Below are 17,071 nucleotides of genomic sequence, written 5' to 3'. Positions count from 1 at the left end.
CCAAAAATCCCTGTGCTCCACAAGTCTGGGCTCAAATCCACACTCAGGGATGATGCTTTGACTTTCCTCCACTAAATCTCATAAATTGGACTCCACCCCTCTCCTCGTAGAGCCCAAAGATGCCTGGGCATGGCTCTCATGGCCAGATATGTTTATTTATTATTGACAATAACAAAGGGACACGCCCATGCCAGGCCCCAAGGGAATGGTTTTAGCATCCTGCACAGCTTGAGGTACTCCCTGCCATGTCCTGTCTCCCATGACTGTCACAGACATCTTTTATGGAAAATCTTTTCTTTAGGATTTTTCCTCCTCAGAAGCTGAGAGGCCTCAGGAACAAAATGTAACCAATGGTTATCTGCTGCTGTGGAATGCAACAGGTGCAGCTGGGATTGGGCTCATGTGGTTGTTTCTAATTAATGGCCAATCACAGCCCAGCTGGCTCGGACAGAGGGTCTTTGTTATCATTCCTTCCTATTCTATTCTTAGCTAGCTTTCTGATGAAATCCTTTCTTCTATTCTTTTAGTATAGTTTTAATATATATCATAAAATAATAAATCAAACCCTCTGAAACATAAAGTCAGATCCTCGTCTCTTCCCTCTTCACAGGGGTCTTCCCTCCTAAGGCCCCTGTGAACACGGTCACACACGACTATATCTATTCTCTTCCCCCCTTTTTCCAGCCTTCAAGCAGAGCCCCCAGGGCATCCCAGCGCTGGGCACTGGCATTAAGAAACGGAGGCATGGGGAGGAGGAGGTGTACTACGTGCCTGTAAGTGTGGGTGAGCTGCAATGGGGTCAGAAAGCCACTTAGGACAGCGGTGGCATTGTCCCCTCTGCCAGAAGCACCGTGGGGAGGGGATGTCAGGCAGGTTGGGGCTGCATAGACTCCTGTAGGACAGCAGGGGCCTTGGGAATAGGAGCAAAAGCATCCATGGACATATGTGTCCAAGGGATTGAGCCATCCCAAACAGTCCCTGGCCACAGTGACAGTCAGTCTGGGTGGAAAAAAGGGAGAATGAGGAATTGGCCACATGGGATGGGAATAAAGCAAAGTCCTGGTCTTGTTCCCTCCTCCAGGTGCGAGGCCGGGAGAACTTTGAGATCCTGATGAAGATAAAGGAGAGCCTGGAGCTGGTGGAGCTGGTCCCACAGCAGCTGGTGGATTCCTACCGGCAGCAGCAGCAGCAGCTCCATCAGAGGCAGTGAGTCCTGCCCCAGCCCCTGAGACCCCCAAAACTCCATGAGACCCCCACAGCCCCTGAGACCCTCACAGCCCTGAGACCTTCACAGCCCCTGAGACCCTCACAGCCCCTGAGACCCCCATAGGCCCTGAGACTCCCACAGCCCCTGAGACCTTCAAAGGACCCTGAGACCTCCATAGGCCCTGAGACCCCCACAGCCCCTGAGAACTCCATAGGCCCTGAGACCCTCACAGCCCCTGAGACCTTCAACAGCCCCTGAGACCTTCACAGCTCCTGAGACCCTCACAGCCCCTGAGACCTTCACAGCCCCTGAGACCCCCACAGGCCCTGAGACCTTCACAGCTCCTGAGACTCCCACAGCCCTGAGACCCTCACAGGCCCTGAGACCTCCATAGGCCCTGAGACCTCACAGACCCTGAGACTCTCACAGCCCCTGAGACCTTCACAGCTCCTGAGACCCCCACAGGCCCTGAGACCCCCACAGGCCCTGAGACCCTCACAGGCCCTGAGACCCCCACAGGCCCTGAGACCCCCACAGCCCCTGAGACCCCCACAGGCCCTGAGACCCCCACAGGCCCTGAGACCCTCACAGGCCCTGAGACCCTCGCAGCCCCTGAGATTGTCAGAGCACATGAGACCCCCAAAGTCCCAGAGACCCTCTCAGCTCCCAAGACCCTCCCAATCCCTGAGACACCCACAGTCCCTGAGAACCCCCCAGTCCTCCAGGCCCCTGCAGCCTCCTGAGACCCCCACAGTTCCTGAGACCGCCACAGTCCCTGAGACCCCTACAGCCCCCCCAGGCCCCTGGAGCCCCTCGAGACCCCCACAGCCCCTGAAGCTCCTACAGCCCCCCAGGCCCCTGCAGCCCCTCGAGACCCCCACAGCCCCTGAGCACCCTTGCTAGGGAGGCTGGATGGGCTGGGAGGGAGCTCCAGACCAGAGCAGGGCAGCTCCATCCCACCCACCCCAGTCTGACCAGAGTGTTCCCTCCCCAAACAGGAGCCAGCTGCAGACTCCTTCCTCCTATGGCCCCGTCCTTTCCCCCATGAACAAAGTCCACGGAGGAGGAATCAACAAGCTGCCCTCTGTGAACCAGCTGGTGGGACAGCCTGCCCAGCACGGCTCCAGCTCTGCGCCCAGCCTGGGCCCCATGGGTACGTCCTCTGTCAGCAGGCTGGGATCTCCCTGCCCAGGAGTGGGGGTTATTATCAATTTCTTGATTTCCCTGTTGGGGGAAACCCTCCTGGAGCAGTTCTGTGTCAGGAAAAGGAGATGCACTGGATTTTTTCAGTCTTCAGCTAGTTGTTTATTATTATCTTATCAAAACTTCAGCACACCATCTACACCAGACTTTGCACACAAGAAAAGCACTGCAAAATGGCTACAGATGTACAGTTTCAAGGTCTTTTAAAGTTGCCCCATCCAATTCACTTTTAAATTGCACTTTATTTTTACCTATCTACCAATAACTCATCCCTTGTCTGTCCACGTAACCTAAAACTGCAGCTTTCCTTGACCAATCACCCTGTGCCACCAACACTGCAGAAAATGGAGTAGATGAAAAAGAAGCAGCAGCTCAGGACAATGCCCAATGCCCTCTATCTTGCCTCCATCTACAACATACTAAAAATCCCAAAACCCAACTTTGTCACCCAAGTGACATACTACACTACTCTCTCTAATCTATTTCACACTTTTGTAGACTCTAGTCTATCTTGAAGTCCTGGCAGCTTTCTCCATGGGTGAGGGTCAAAGCCAGTGCTTCTCTGGGGGTCAGAGCAGACAGAGAAATATTTCCTGTGCCCTGGGTTCCCACAGATTATCAGGTCTGGGCGGTGTCTAATGGGTGCATTTGTTGCCACTGCCCAGGGCCTGGAATGCTGAACAGCCACCCCATGCAGAGCAATGGAGAAATGAACGGGGGCCACTCCTCCCAGTCCATGGTGTCGGGGTCCCACTGCACCCCCCCTCCACCCTACAACGCCGACCCCAGCCTCGTCAGGTAGGGAAGGCACCTGGTGTCCTGTCTGTCTGTCCTCTGTTCCTTGCTGTGTCCCTCGCTCTAACCTTCCCATCTGTCTGGCAACTGGTCGGCTGGCCACTGGCCCCAACTGAGAAATCACTGCTGCTCCTCTCACCTGAGCAACCAAAGCCCGGCCACCAATCAGTCAGGAGCCCCCTCTGCCCTCATACACCTCCCTAATCCCTGATCAATTAGAAATTAAGCACATCCTAAAGAGGGTCTTGTCCTACCTGTCCAACAGCACATAGCTTTATGAGCTTCCCCCTTCCCCTTCCAGCAACACCTGGAAATGGGTCCATGTGGCTTATTTCAATCAGAAATGCATTAACAGCTCTGCAGGTTTTGAATGTTTTGGCCTTTAAAAAGACCACGGATGCTTTGACAGACCTTGGGCCAGCATCCACACAGGGCATGCCCTGATCCCCCTCCCCAGTAGCTTGAGCTCCCTCATATTATATGAGTTCCTGAGCCAAAATCTCAGACAGTCAGGAGAAAAACATGTGTAGTTTAGGAATGAACACAACCCCACACTGTGCTTTGACCTTAGTGCCAGTGGAGCACCCATGGAGCTCTCCACGTCCCCCACCTGACATGGTCTGTCCCACAGAGATGGGACACAGCTGTTGTTCATGAGAACTTAATGCCACTTTATTTTCCAAACTTTCTCTGCAGTTTTTTAACAGGATTGGGGTGTCCAAACTGCATCGACTATTTCACCTCACAAGGGTTACAGAATATTTACCACCTGCAGAACCTATCCATAGAGGTAAATGCTTTGGGGAGATCTGTTCTTACCACTTGTTTCCCACAGCTGTTGGTCTGAAAAGCAAAACCAAATGTGTTTTGGAGGAAGGGAAACCTATGCCCCAACCCCTCAAAGAGAACTTATGTTCCCAGGATTGATGCTTGTCATTCCTGCCCCCTTGCTGGTCCTTTGGAGGTATCTATTGCTCAGGCCTCGGTAAAAATCACAACCAGTCCCAAAAAACCACAACCAATCTCAGCTGCTTCCTCCAGACTCTCAGAAACAACAGAGATCAAAGATCCCCAGGCCAGAGCTCAGGGAGATTTTCCTCCTAACACAGAGAAGACAGCTGAGGTGCTCAGGGGAACACACCCCATATCCCACAGAGCCAGCAGGGACACCCCACAGCAGCTCAGGGAGGTTTAATCTGGTCTCGCCTCTTCCCCTGCTAATCTTTAGAATGAAAGAGGCTGAAGTCTGGAATGAAATAGCCCAGGTCAGGCAAAAGCTGTCAGAAGCAGCATGGAGGGGATGCTGGAAATACCTGTGTGTGCCCAGAGCATCTTCCTCTGCTGCTGCCACACTCTGGTGCTGGAACCAGGGGCAGCACTGGAGCTATTCCCCAGCCCATCAGAGAAACAAGAAAAAGGAAAACAAAAACTAATCCTGGAACGCTTTGATCCATGGAAAACCCTGTAAATCCCCGAGCTGGTGTTTTGACTGAGACAGAGCTCCTGCCCGACCCTGTTTTGACCTTGTTTTGCCCCAGGCAGGTGTAGCAGTGTCTCTACCTGGCAGCTGCAGCATCCCGCAGGAGAGATGATGATTTGTCACTGGTGGCTGGGGCCAGTTGTGTAACCTGAGCCTGGTTCTGGACCATTTGCTGAACTAACTCCATGACTGCCTGTCAGCTGTCCACGGGAACGTTTAGGAATGGCCAAAACTTGTGTCAGGGCAGAGCTGTGTGTCTGAGTCGTTTGTAGCTACTAATTGCATACTCACTGTCTGCTCCAGTTAACGCTCCCGTGAGTCTCTGTGCTGGCATTAACACGGACCCCTGGCAGCTCCCCCCTGTGCTGGTGTGTGTCCTGGCACATGTCCCCAGCCTGAGGTCAGTGTCATGTCATGTCCTCAGTGCTGGAGGCTGGTGCTGCTCCAGCCTCCTGGGCCAGGACCAGAGCAGAGCCCATCCCAAGTGCACAGCCACAAGGATGCTCCACACGCTGCTCTGCAACCTGTGTTCGAGGGGAATGGTCCCTTCCTTCCCTCCCATTTCCACATCAGTTTGATGTGAACCCTTCCCAAAACAACAAAAATCTCCAACATGCACACCTGCAGTTACTTGGTTGCAAACGAGAAATAACCCAGGGTGTGGTGGTGTTCGCAGGGGTCCCAGGACGAGGGAAGAGATGAGAATCTTGACTCCATGTTTCAGAAGGCTGATTTATTATTTTATGATATATATTATATCAAAAGAAAATTATATACTAAAACTATACTAAAAGAATAAAAGGATTTCATCAGAAGGCTAGCAAGGAATAGAAAGGAATGATAATAAAATCGTGTGCCTGACCAGATAGTCAGAGACAGCTGGACTGTGATTGGCCATTAATTAAAAACAACCACGTGAGACCAATCAAAGACACACCTGTTGTGTTCCACAGCAGCAGATAATTATTGTTTACATATAATTTCTGAGGCCTCTTCTCAAGAGCTTCTCAGGAGAAAAAATCCTGGCACAAGGATTTTTCATAAAATATGTCTGTGACACCCAGGGGACGCATCCATGGCCATGGGTGCACCATGATGGACCCACAGCTATGGCGGGTCCAGCTCTGCTCTGTTGGGCATTGCACCCATGTGTCCCCCCAAATACATAATCTGGGGCTCTCTCCTGGATATAACAAACTTATGCATCTCTGGAGCGCTCAGCTTGGCTTTGGGGACAGATGGACACAGAAGTCCCATGCTCTGTGATGCCCAGGGGGTTCTGGTTGTCCACCCTTAACGTCCCCTGAGACCCCTGAACCTGAGGGAAGGACCCTTGGCCATGGCAGGAGGTCCGGCTCTGCTCTGTTGGGCATTGCCCCCACGTGTCCTCCCCAAAAGCATAACCTGGGGCTCCCTCCTGCTGGTCCAGTGCCATTCTGCTGGCCGTGCCCTGAGCAGCGCTGTCCTTGCAGGATCTCGCAGCACTGAAGATCCCGGAGCAGTACCGCATGATCATCTGGCGGGGTCTGCAGGAGCTTAAGCAGAGCCATGACTACGGCGCCCAGCAGCTGATCCGCTCCAGCAGCAGCAGCAACGCCTCCACCATCTCCATCGGCAGCTCGGGCGAGCTGCAGCGGCAGCGGGTGATGGAGGCCGTGCATTTCCGCGTGCGCCACACCATCACCATCCCCAACCGCGGCACCGCCGACGACTGGGCCGACTTCGGCTTCGACCTCCCGGACTGCAAATCCCGCAAACAGTCCATAAAGGAGGAGTTCACGGAGGGAGAGATCAACTGAGGGGCTCCAGAGGTGGCAGCGAGACACCAGCGGGGTGACAAAACCCCCCCACCCCTCAAAAATGTATTTGCAGCCTTGGGCACCTGGAGAAGTTTAAGTTTGTTATATCCAGGGGAACTGCGGGCCCTGAGCCAGGCAGGAGGTGCCTGCCTGGGGAGGAAACTGGAGGTGAGGAGGAGGAGGAGGAAGGAAAGGAGGAGGGCAGCCGAGCCAGCTCAGCAGACAGAGCGGGGTTTCTGCCTGCCCACGGCACAGGAGGCACTGTGTGGTTTGTGTTTTCCTGGAGCATCCCTGCATCCAGCAGTGTAAGGACAGCACATTTTTCTCATCCCTGCTCGCCATCCGTGTTCTTCATGGTGTCCCAAACTGAGAGGGCTTTGGCACTGCAACAGACTCAGCCCTGACCTGTGCAGGCATTGCCAGGGACTGGTGTGAAGCCACACCCTGCTTTTCCATGGACTGCCAAATGCACCCCTTCCCTCAGCCCTCAGTAGAGCCAGAAAGATCCTGTTTGTCCATTACCAATGTGTTCTTGTACTTAAAGGTTGGTGTATATAAACAGAATGTACATACAGTAAACTCGTTGTGCTGTAAGGAGAGAGAAAAGATTTATTTTCATGTAAGCTATAAAAATTGATACTGACTCCTGAGACACCGCAGTGTCAAGTAAATTAATTCCATGTTGTAGCATGTAAACATGCAGACAATCCTGTCTCCAGCCTTATCTGTTCAAAACTCAGTTTTTTCCCTCCTCTGAGTCTCTTGCATGCAGTTGTGGAAAAGCCAGTGACTGTCCTGGGAAGTCAGAGGTCTGGATAATCCTTCTCTGCTCCCTTGGGGAGTTTTGTTGACAGGTCAGACCTGACAAGCTGGAATGCCATGGTGTAAATTCCATCTTTTTGGAGCACAGCATGGACTGGCTGCCCAATTCTCTTCTGTTCCTTGTCATTTTCCCCAGCTGCAATTTCTCTGTTGATTCAGACTGGGAAAAAAGCCTTCACAGAAAGCAAGGACACAAATAGCTGTGTTCCCTCCCTGATTGTTTATTCCCTACACTTTTGGGAAGACAATGTCCCACAACAAGTCTTGGAAAGGCACTGGAAGTCTCAGGAGCTGTTGCTGTGGGAAGGAGGGAGGGCAGGGAGCTGCTGCATCTGCCCCCTCAGCCCTGGGTCACTGGAGATTTTGGGCAGCCTGAGGGAACCTGCACAGAGATGACGCTGCCCAGCCCATTCCCACTGCTGCACTCTCCCTCTGGAGGCCTCCAAAGGCAGCCTTGCACCTGCTTCCCACCACCCCCAGGCTGGGGAAGGGGCTGGATACCCTTCCCAAAGCCCTGGCCCCTCTGAGCAAGAGCAGGAGAGCTGAAATCCCAGCAGGGCTCACCTGAGATGTGACTTCTCCTCCAGGCAGGCAGTGGCTGCTCCTTCTCCAGGGGGGACAGGAGTGTGACCACTGCATGTGCTGCACCCACAGCCCTGGGATGGGACCCTCCTCCAAGGCCCTGTCTGGCTGTCCCACAGCAGCTCGGAGCCTTCAGCACACACAGGTTGCCTCTTGTCCCTCCTCTTCCTCAGGGACTGGTGAGCTGCAGGTGCAGTCACCACCCCTGAGGCCATCCCACCCCTCACACCACAGGGATTGGGAACCTTTGGGACTGGGAGCTCCCCTGGTGTGGCTGACAGTGACCTGTGTCCCCAGGAAATGGCTCAGTAAAGCACTTTAATGCTTTAAAGCTTTTGCAACCACCACTCACATTTCCAGAGTTCCCAGGGCTGTTCCCAGCAGTATTAATGGATCACTCTGTGATAGGAATTGTATTTTTTGTAATGTTATCTTTGGAAAATGTGTTATTTTTATAGATGTGGTTACTCTTTTTTGTTTTGGGTTGTTTTTCTGTTGTTTGGTTGTTTTTGGTTTTTTTTTTGTAACACAATAAAAGCACATGTGGGAATTTTTGCATCTAAAAATTAAAACTGGACAGAAAGTGCCCTCTTAACCCAGAGTAAACCTTCAACTGTAGGACCTCAAAAGGCCTAAAGCTACTGAAACAAAAAAGAAACCCACCATTGTGTACTAATTTGCTACAGCAAGAACAGAGAGGCAAAAACCAGCTTCTGGACACATAATTTTTTTTTCTTAATAAATGGCTAAAAAATAGTGAATTGAATGGAGAACAAGCATTAAGACACAGTTTTTTCTGAGCTTGAAAAATTACACTCTTAAAAACAATTTCCCAAAAAGAACACAAATTTCACCATTATTTCTAGTTTTAGGAGTATATATTCCACAGGTAGGAATTGGAAATTGATTGAACTAAAGGTTCTTGCAAGAAGTTTATAAACTTAATGAACTTAATGCCTTGAAATGGAAGAAGTCAAGAATGTTGTTGTAATTCAATAAAAATAAAAAAAATTAAAAAAAATTTAAAAAAAAAAAAAAAAAAAAAAGGTTTCAAAAGATCTTGAAAACTGGTATGTGATAGCCAGACAGGAACAGTCAGAGCCTCACATCTGCAGAGAGCTCCACACACCACAAAGGCCCAAAGCTCCTGGCAGACACTGACTGGCCTGTGGCTCTGCCTTCTGCTGGGGTCTGTGTCCCAGACAGGATCATGCAATCCCAGACAGGTTTGTTTGGAAGGAACCTTAAAGCTCATCCCATCCCACCCCTGGCATGGCAGGGACACCTTCCACGATCCCAGCTTGCTCCAAGCCCTGTCCAGGCTGGCCTTGAACACTTCCAGGGATGGGGCAGCCACAGCTTCTCTGGGAAATCCATTCCAGCCCCTCACCACCCTCCAAGGGAAGAATCTCTTCCATATATCCAATCTAAACATACTCACAGATGCTCCTGTGAGCATTAAATGCTTTTTTGAGCATTAAATCACCTTCCTTGTGGCACTGCAGGGAAGGCGCCTGCTTGTGACTTCTCCTCCAGGCAGGCAGTGGCTGTTCCCTCTCCAAGGGGAGACTTCTCCCTCATCCCAGATACTGGTGGTCCTCCACTACCCTGCCTGGCCCAAGGAGCATTACTCTTCTCCCAGGAAAACAGAGCTCTGTGGCCAGCAGCACCCTCCAGGAGGAAAAACCACCTGGATGAAACCACACGGAATTTCTTGCAGGCTCTGGCTGACGTGGTGGGAACCCTGCCCCGCCCCAGCAACGAGTGCTCCTGGTTCAGAAGTGCCTCTGTCTGCTGGGCATTCCCAGTGGGAACACCAAAACCACCTTCTGTTGAGGCCACTGGGTGGGAGTGGCTGTCACACAAGCTCAGCCTTGACCCCAGGCGGATCCGTGGCACTGCTGTGCAAGTCCACGGCAGATCCATTCCTCCAGGACTGCTCGGCTGCTGCAGCGACCTGGATGGTCCAGAGGAGCTGCTCCTTGGTGACCACGGGGGGCTCCTGGCCTGTGGGACAGCAACAAAGCACTGGATGAAACCCATGGTCCCCTGTGAGCACAGATCCCCCCACAGCACTGGGGCCACAAGACTTAAAACATTTCAACCCCTCCTCCTGCCCTGGCAATGCAGCCACAACAACTGAAATACTGCTGAATAAAAATAGCTTGGACTAGATGATCTTCAAAGCCTCTTCTCACCCAAGCCACTCCATGATTCTGTGATTTTTTTCCTTTCAGGGCACCCAGGACTCTGGCTGAGGATAGTGTGGACTAGATGATCTTCAAAGCCTCTTCCCACCCAAGCCATTCCATGATTCTGTGATTTTTACCCTTTCAGAGCAGTCAGGACTCTGGCTGAGGATAGTGTGGGCTAGATGATCTTCAAAGCCTCTTCCCACCCAAGCCACTCCATGATTCTGTGATTTTCATCCCTTCTGGGCAGTCAGGACTCTGGCTGAGAATCTCTTGGCTGTCACAAACAGCAGTAAGGTCCAAGGGAGTTTCCCCTCCCAACCCTCATTTCTTAAACCCAGCACAGAGTTTCAGATCATCATTCCCCACCCATCTCCATGACCTGACACAGTGCATCCCTAAGAAAGCCAACCCAAAGCAACACCAGCCATCCATTTAAGCCTTGTCCCACCTTTCAGGGTTCTCAGGAAGTGCCGGAAGAGCTCCCTGTAGGCATCTCTGTAGCGCTCAGCTTGGCTTTGGGGACAGATGGACACAGAAGTCCCATGCTCTGTGATGCCCAGGGGGTTCTGGTTGTCCACCCTTAACGTCCCCTGAGACCCATGAACCTGAGAGAAGGAGCAAAACAGGGAGGAAAGAATATTTTGAAGTTATCACATTTTCAATCTCACACACTTGGCCAGGTTAGAGAAGCCCTGGTTTGTAAAACCAAGACAAAAGTAGGTTCTGAAATGAGGAGTCACACCTGCCCCAGCCCTGGAATGGCTCAGACACAATAGAAACACCATGGATCTGCTGTAGTACAATGGTTTCCACTTGTGTAATACCTCACCTGAGCAAAGCCCCTTTTATAAGTGCCTAACAGAAATTCCTCCCCAAGACCAGCCCCCATAGCTGTAATTATTCATTACTGTAGGAATTTACACTTTTCTTCCCCTTTCATATGCAGGACTCCTGCTACACAGCTGAGACCACCCTGGAAAGGACAAAGGAAATCTGCACAATTTCAGCCTCAGGAGAGCTGTTCCTGCTCTGCTATGATTCATGCAGCTCTTAACACCACATAATGCATGGGACAGAGAGAAAATTTGGGTGAGAAAAGAGAAAGTGGATTGTAGATTGAAAAAGGACTGCTGCTGAGGCAACAGCCAAACAGATGTGGCACTTAAAGCTCTGCTCTGGGTGACAAGGTGGGGATTGGTGACAGGTTGGATTTGATGATCCTGGAGGTCTTTTCCAACCTCAATGATTCTGTAATAGAGGGTGTTTGGGAAATGTGCTGCAGGCACACTCAGAGGAGTCAAAACAGACTTGACTGAGCAGCAGGACCCCACCTCCAGCCGCTGGTCACAGCTCCTGGTGCAGTGCTGGCTGATGTCCAGGGTGACAATGGCTCCGCTGGGGAACTTCATGCTGATGGTGACCATGTCCACATCCCTCAGGCAGCCCATGTCTGGGGACAAAACAGGCCTGGCTCACCCCAGGAACAGCAAACCAGCACATCCTACAGCCACAAAATGCTGTTCTTCCTTTGGGAGGTGACACTGGCTTTGTGACAGCTTCCCACAGCACCCCAGCTGCTTCACCAGCATTCCTGATGGAACACAGGCAGTTCTGCAGGAACACACAGCCCCAGGCCCAACTCCACCCTGCCAGCCTGCAGCTCTCAAATGAGGGCACCCACCTGTGCTTCCAGGAACAGGCAACTTCCAGCACGTTGCTGGAGCAGACAGAGGGTACAGAACCCTCCTGGAGGGCTCTTGTTTGCTGCATTTCAATGCTGTGCCATGCAAGAGAGTGCTGCATCCTGCCCCTCCTCACCCCAGCCAGCCAAGCTTGGCAGCTGCTGCAATTACCTTAATTAAAACTCTGCATTTCCATTTCAAAAACGGCACCTTCCACCTTTTAGGGTTCGTTTAAATGAGTGTGGTAGCCCAGAGTGTGCACATCAACCCAACATGACCCAGAGCAAAGGCACAGCTGTGTGCTGGGATCCACAGGGAAGGGCCAGAGAAAGCAGAGAATGAACATTTCATTGACATTTTTGTGAGCTCAAACCTTAGCTCAGTTATCTTCTGTACTCTGGTTCCAAATCTGGTGTCCTGCAGAGTCATGTTCAATGATAACTCCACTGCAACTGCTTCACATCAGCAGGAGATTCACCATATTCAGAGATCTCCACCAAATACCCCCAAGGAACCTGCCTTATGTTCCACCAGCCTGTTTATTCAGCTGCTCCATGATGGAATAATTGTCATGGCTATAATGCTCTCATTCCTTTTTTGTTGCTAGTTTTAACCTTGAAGTCCAGAGGTACCCAATAAACCATCAAAAGACTCATTCTTACCTGCACAGAAGGCATGGCCCAGGGAAAATATTGTATCTGGCACACTCTCTCCCAACAACAAACTGATAATATCTATGTCATGCACGGCAGCATTGTAAAAAATTCCACCTGGAAGAAGCAAAACTGGGCATTAATGTCTCCATATTGAAACCCACAGCCAATTCATATTTCTGAACTGCACAGAGATGGTATAAAAAGCCCCCACAGTGAAGAAACTAATACTAAAGGGACAAAAAAATGCACAGAAGTGAAGTTTGGTAAAGAAAACACTCCTCAAAAAACTCTCCTCCCCATGGATCTTAAGGCTATACAAATTCAGGGGAATTCCCACAGAACACAGAGACATTTCCAGAACAGGTTTTGGATCAACCTGGTCTGGTTAAGGTGTCTTGACCATGGCAGGGGGTGGAACAGATGAGCTTAAATGTCCTTTCCCAGCCAAACCATTCCATGACTCTGAGTGAAGGCCAGACTCTTCAGCAGGAAGCTGCTGGGTACCTGAGGCTTTCAGCAGGCTCAGAGAGGCTGCAGGATAGAGGCTGCTGATGGTTGATACCCGGTGGATCCTGCCCAGGGCCCGGCTCTCCCGCACCTTCTTGTACAGGAACTGCAGGGCTGGGTCAAAGCGCCTTCCAAGGGAAACAAGGATGAGGTTGTTAGGAAAATTAATCCACAAACATCAGAGGTTTATGTCCAAAAAGGAGACTGAGGAGTCCTTTTTACTTTATTTTTATAAAGGGAGAGGCCATGGGGCATTCCCCTGGGATCTCTCCAATTTTTGGAGGATGCAGCCTCCTTTTTATCCCAATTTTCCAGCCACATTTCCCTTCTCTCTTTCCCCATTGGCTGAGATACTTGAGAGGTTCAGACTTCCTGATACACCTGATACCAAAGATTTCCCTCTAATGTATAACCCTCCCTTTTCATTTTTAATTCTTACAGAATTTAGGGATTTTTCTTCCCCATTGTTTCTTTCATATTTCAATGTCTAATTTCGTTTATCAGCAAACCTAAAGTTTATTTGTAAAAGCAAATATCTTTTTCCATTCATCAATCAGTAGAATCCTCCCCATTGTTTCTTTTTATCTCCCAGTGCTAGTTTTATCTACCAGCAGATCCACAGCTTGTTTGGAAAGACAAATCCACTGTTCCTCTCAAGGTGAAACCAAGCTGATTTGAGGACCAAGTCAGGAAAGCCTGAGGAATCAGTGCTGCTTCCAGACATGGGATTTTATAAAGAATAAATCACAGGAAAACCACTGGTCTTACTTGTAGAACCCACACACGAGTGGCCTCCCACACCTGTCGGCCTCATCAAAACAGGCTTCTGCTGTCTGTCTGTCCAAGCTGGGCAGCCCCTCACAGAACACACCTTTACCTGTGCAAAACAGGACACACACAGGGCTCAGGGGAGACACAGCTGCACAAAACACCTTGATCTTGCAGTAACAGCTCGTTACATTTCTGGTTTTGATGGCATTTACCCCCTTCTGCCTGCCTGCTGTGGTTTCAGCTGTCCCAGACCCCAGGAGTGGGACTGTTTTGGTGACAGCTTTCCTGTGAGTCCTGGTGGGATTTTAGGATGAGACACTGCCCAGTCATACTGGGACCAGCATAGCACAAACCCCACTGGTGTCCAGCCATTAACATCAGCAGGGATCTCAGACACTTTAATTGCACAGTTTGAGAGCCTGCACAGCTCCAGGGCTGCTGCTGAAACACAAACACACTCACAAGTGCACATCAACGGGCACAGGGAAAAGCTCAATGTGCAGCTGCTCCTCTCACCTGCTCGTAAGGCATCTCTTACCATCTCAGGGGCTTTGTCAGGTGGAGAACAAATAATGGCTCCAGAAACTCTGCAGGAATCAAGAGAGATCTTCAGTAAGAACAAGGTTTTCACTAGGTCAAACAATGCTCAAAAGCTCTATTTGGTAACAGTTTAAAAAACCTAAAACCCCATTGCTCTGGAAGAGCCAGCTGGGTTATAGAAGGAACTCGGTGCCTGCTTCAAGGATGAAATGTAGTGACACACATAGATTAAAACCACAAGTGGCACAAAGGAATTGCACTGCTTCTCCTGCATCTTCAAGGAGAAAGTCTTTTAAAGGTTTCCTTTAAAAAGTATTTAAATCCTGACAGTTAACACACACACAGAAATCCAAAGTATTTATGTGGTAGAGCTGCTGATCAATGCATCTTAGCTTCCTGTGATTCTTTATTTTCTAGTATCAAATCTGCCTTTCCTAAAAGCTCTGCCTTTTGCTCCTGCAATATTTTAGACCTGACAGCAACAGCACTTTGGTGATGTTACAGTTGTTCAGTTCAATCTAAAGCAAAATGCCACAATCCTCCCACAATTTACACCAACCCTCGCTTATCTCAGAGCTCCAAGAGCCACCAAACTCAGCTGACTGCTCTGAAACAGGAAAATTGGCAGGAAGCAGGGAAGCTGCCATTTATTATTGTTCTGTGGGAATGCAGGAAAATGTTTGGTTTTTTTAAATTTCTTAACAAAACTGCCTGTACCTAAGCACCTCCAAGTTTCCCTTAATCTGGGGCCCAGTTAAGCTGCTCAGAGACCCCTGAAGGATCTATGGGTAGGTGACAAAAGGGCCCCTCACTCCCGCACGGATGGCCAGAGGGACAGTCTGGGGCTGCTGCAGAGTTCCCCAGAGGGGAAGGCAAGGCTGGCATGGAGCCCCCCGCCCTGAGAAGAGCCACAGCCAGGAGCTGGTGGACAGAGGGACAGTCTGGGGCTGCTGCAGAGTTCCCAGAGGGGAAGGCAAGGCTGGCATGGAGCCCCCTGCCCTGAGCAGAGGCACAGCCAGGAGCTGGTGGACAGAGGGACAGTCTGGGGCTGCTGCAGAGTTCCCAGAGGGGAAGGCAAGGCTGGCATGGAGCCCCCTGCCCTGAGCAGAGGCACAGCAGGGAGCTGGTGGACAGAGGGACAGTCTGGGGCTGCTGCAGAGTTTCCCAGAGGGGAAGGCAAGGCTTGTGTGGAAGCCCCCGCGCTGGTCAGTACCGCGGGTCGCTGAGCGCGAGGGTGGCCTCCTGCTGCTGCAGCACCCTGGTGCCAGCTGGGACCCTGGCGCCAAAGGCACGTTCCACCTCCTCCAGCTGATCCTCCACCACGTAGAGCAGGCAGCATCCAGCTTCCTCCAGCAGGCTTTGCATCAAGGCTGTGCTCACGAGCCCTGCGCCGAAGAGCACGAGGCCGACGCTGCTGCCACCATGGCATGAGGGGGGTGTCAGGCTGTTGGAGGCATCAGGTGCGGGCTCGCTTTGGCCAGGAGGTTCAATCCTGGTGTGGAAGGTGGCCAGCGGTGAGGGGTGGCTGGCAGAGGTGGAGGGTGTTGGGTCATCCCTGTGTGTGGTGGGGATGGGGCGGTGGGGAACCAGCAGCTTGTGGTAGGAGGGTGGGGAGGGGACCATGCTGTAGCCAGTGCTGGATCCAGTGGTGATGAGGAAGGAGGGATGGGAGAGCAGGGAGGGCACGTCGAGTGGCAGGGGCAGGCTCAGGCTCAGGCTGGAGTCGGGACCTGCAGAGCTGAGGAGACAGAGATCAGAGGATCAGAGAATATCCTGAGCTGGAAGGGACCCACAAGGATCATCAAATCCAACTCTTGAGAAGAACACCCTGCATAAGAACACCTCAAGAATGTCACCATATGTCTGAGGATGCTGTCCAAACGCTTCCTGAGTGGGGTCAGGTGAGACAGATAATTAAAGAATCATTAAAATTGGACAAGATTTCCAAGATCATCAGGGCAAACCTTTGACTGAGAATCTCCTTGTCAATTAAACCACACCACTAAGTGCCACCCACAGCTCCCTCAGCCACTCCTCATAGCACTGACTCCCCAGCCCCTTCCCCAGCTCCACACCCTTCTCTGGACACGCTCCAGCCCCTCAATGTCTGCTTTGTAGTGAGGAACAGAACTGGGCATGGCACTTGAGGGGCCTCAGCAGTGCCCAGCACAGCGGGACAAGCACTGGTCCAGCTGGGGACACTGTTCTGGGATCAGTGAGATTGAGATGGGGCGGGTGAGGCAGAGAAGGGCAGGATGAGCCCGAGCAAGGGTCGGTGAGGCTGAGATGGAGCGGGTGAGGCAGGGAAGGGCAGGATGAGCCCGAGCAGGGCCGGTCGGGTGAGACTGAGATGGAGCGAGTGAGGCAGGGAAGGGCAGGATGAGCCCGAGCAGGGGCGGTCGGGTGAGGCTGAGATGGAGCGAGTGAGGCAGAGAAGGGCAACATGAGCCCGAGCAGGGGCGCTCGGGTGAGACTGAACTAGGGTGGGTGAGGCAGGGAAGGGCAGGATGAGCCCGAGCAGCGGTGTGTCCCTCACCGGAGCCCCGGGGCGCGCAGCCCGAGCTGCCGGAGCAGGCGGCGGTTGCGGCAGTGGCGGCCCGAGCTGAGGTGCTCCAGGATGCGGTCGCGGCGCACCCTCAGGGGCAGCTGGCACGGCGTGCACAACAGCGTCTCCACGGCGCCCGCCGGGCCCGGCCCCGCCGGCTCCCGCCGCACCGACAGCTCCGAGAACTCGGCCGCGTAGTCGTGCAGCGTCTTCCTCCTCCGCCCCATGGCCCGGCCCCGCTGACTCGGAAGCGGAAGGCCCGCCCGCCTCACGCCGTTGCCCGGCAG

General features: G+C 52.0%; 2 protein-coding genes across 4 annotated transcripts in view; one reads left to right on the top strand and one right to left on the bottom strand.

Annotated features, from left to right (window-relative positions):
* The window catches only part of TP73 (tumor protein p73), a 37,888-nt gene extending 28,954 nt beyond the window's left edge, over positions 1-8,934 (top strand). For 2 of the 3 annotated variants that reach the window (XM_071448817.1, XM_071448818.1), the window contains 6 exons: positions 685-773; positions 1,082-1,206; positions 2,206-2,360; positions 3,076-3,208; positions 3,902-3,995; positions 6,158-8,934. In XM_071448817.1, coding sequence (XP_071304918.1) covers positions 685-773; positions 1,082-1,206; positions 2,206-2,360; positions 3,076-3,208; positions 3,902-3,995; positions 6,158-6,484 — 923 coding nt within the window. In that variant the 3' untranslated portion in view covers positions 6,485-8,934. The remainder of the gene's footprint in view (positions 1-684; positions 774-1,081; positions 1,207-2,205; positions 2,361-3,075; positions 3,209-3,901; positions 3,996-6,157) is intronic. The other variant, XM_071448819.1, reaches the window with a different exon arrangement.
* On the bottom strand, positions 8,600-17,065 carry LOC139600557 (myo-inositol 2-dehydrogenase-like). The gene is made up of 9 exons (XM_071448821.1): positions 16,776-17,065; positions 15,453-15,977; positions 14,216-14,286; positions 13,697-13,805; positions 12,926-13,056; positions 12,428-12,535; positions 11,415-11,533; positions 10,532-10,688; positions 8,600-9,895 (listed from the first exon to the last, which is right to left on the bottom strand). The coding sequence occupies exons 1-9, from the start codon at positions 17,009-17,011 to the stop codon at positions 9,747-9,749; spliced, it is 1,605 nt and encodes a 534-aa protein (XP_071304922.1). The 5' UTR covers positions 17,012-17,065; the 3' UTR covers positions 8,600-9,746.
* Between the last annotated feature and the right edge of the window lie 6 nt (positions 17,066-17,071).

The sequence above is a fragment of the Agelaius tricolor genome, unplaced genomic scaffold (assembly GCF_023055355.1).
Source record: "Agelaius tricolor isolate 1412-34295 unplaced genomic scaffold, bAgeTri1.0.p SCAF_28, whole genome shotgun sequence".
In the NCBI taxonomy this organism is placed as follows: Eukaryota; Metazoa; Chordata; class Aves; order Passeriformes; family Icteridae; genus Agelaius; species Agelaius tricolor.
This window is presented reverse-complemented; position numbering and strand designations above follow the sequence as displayed.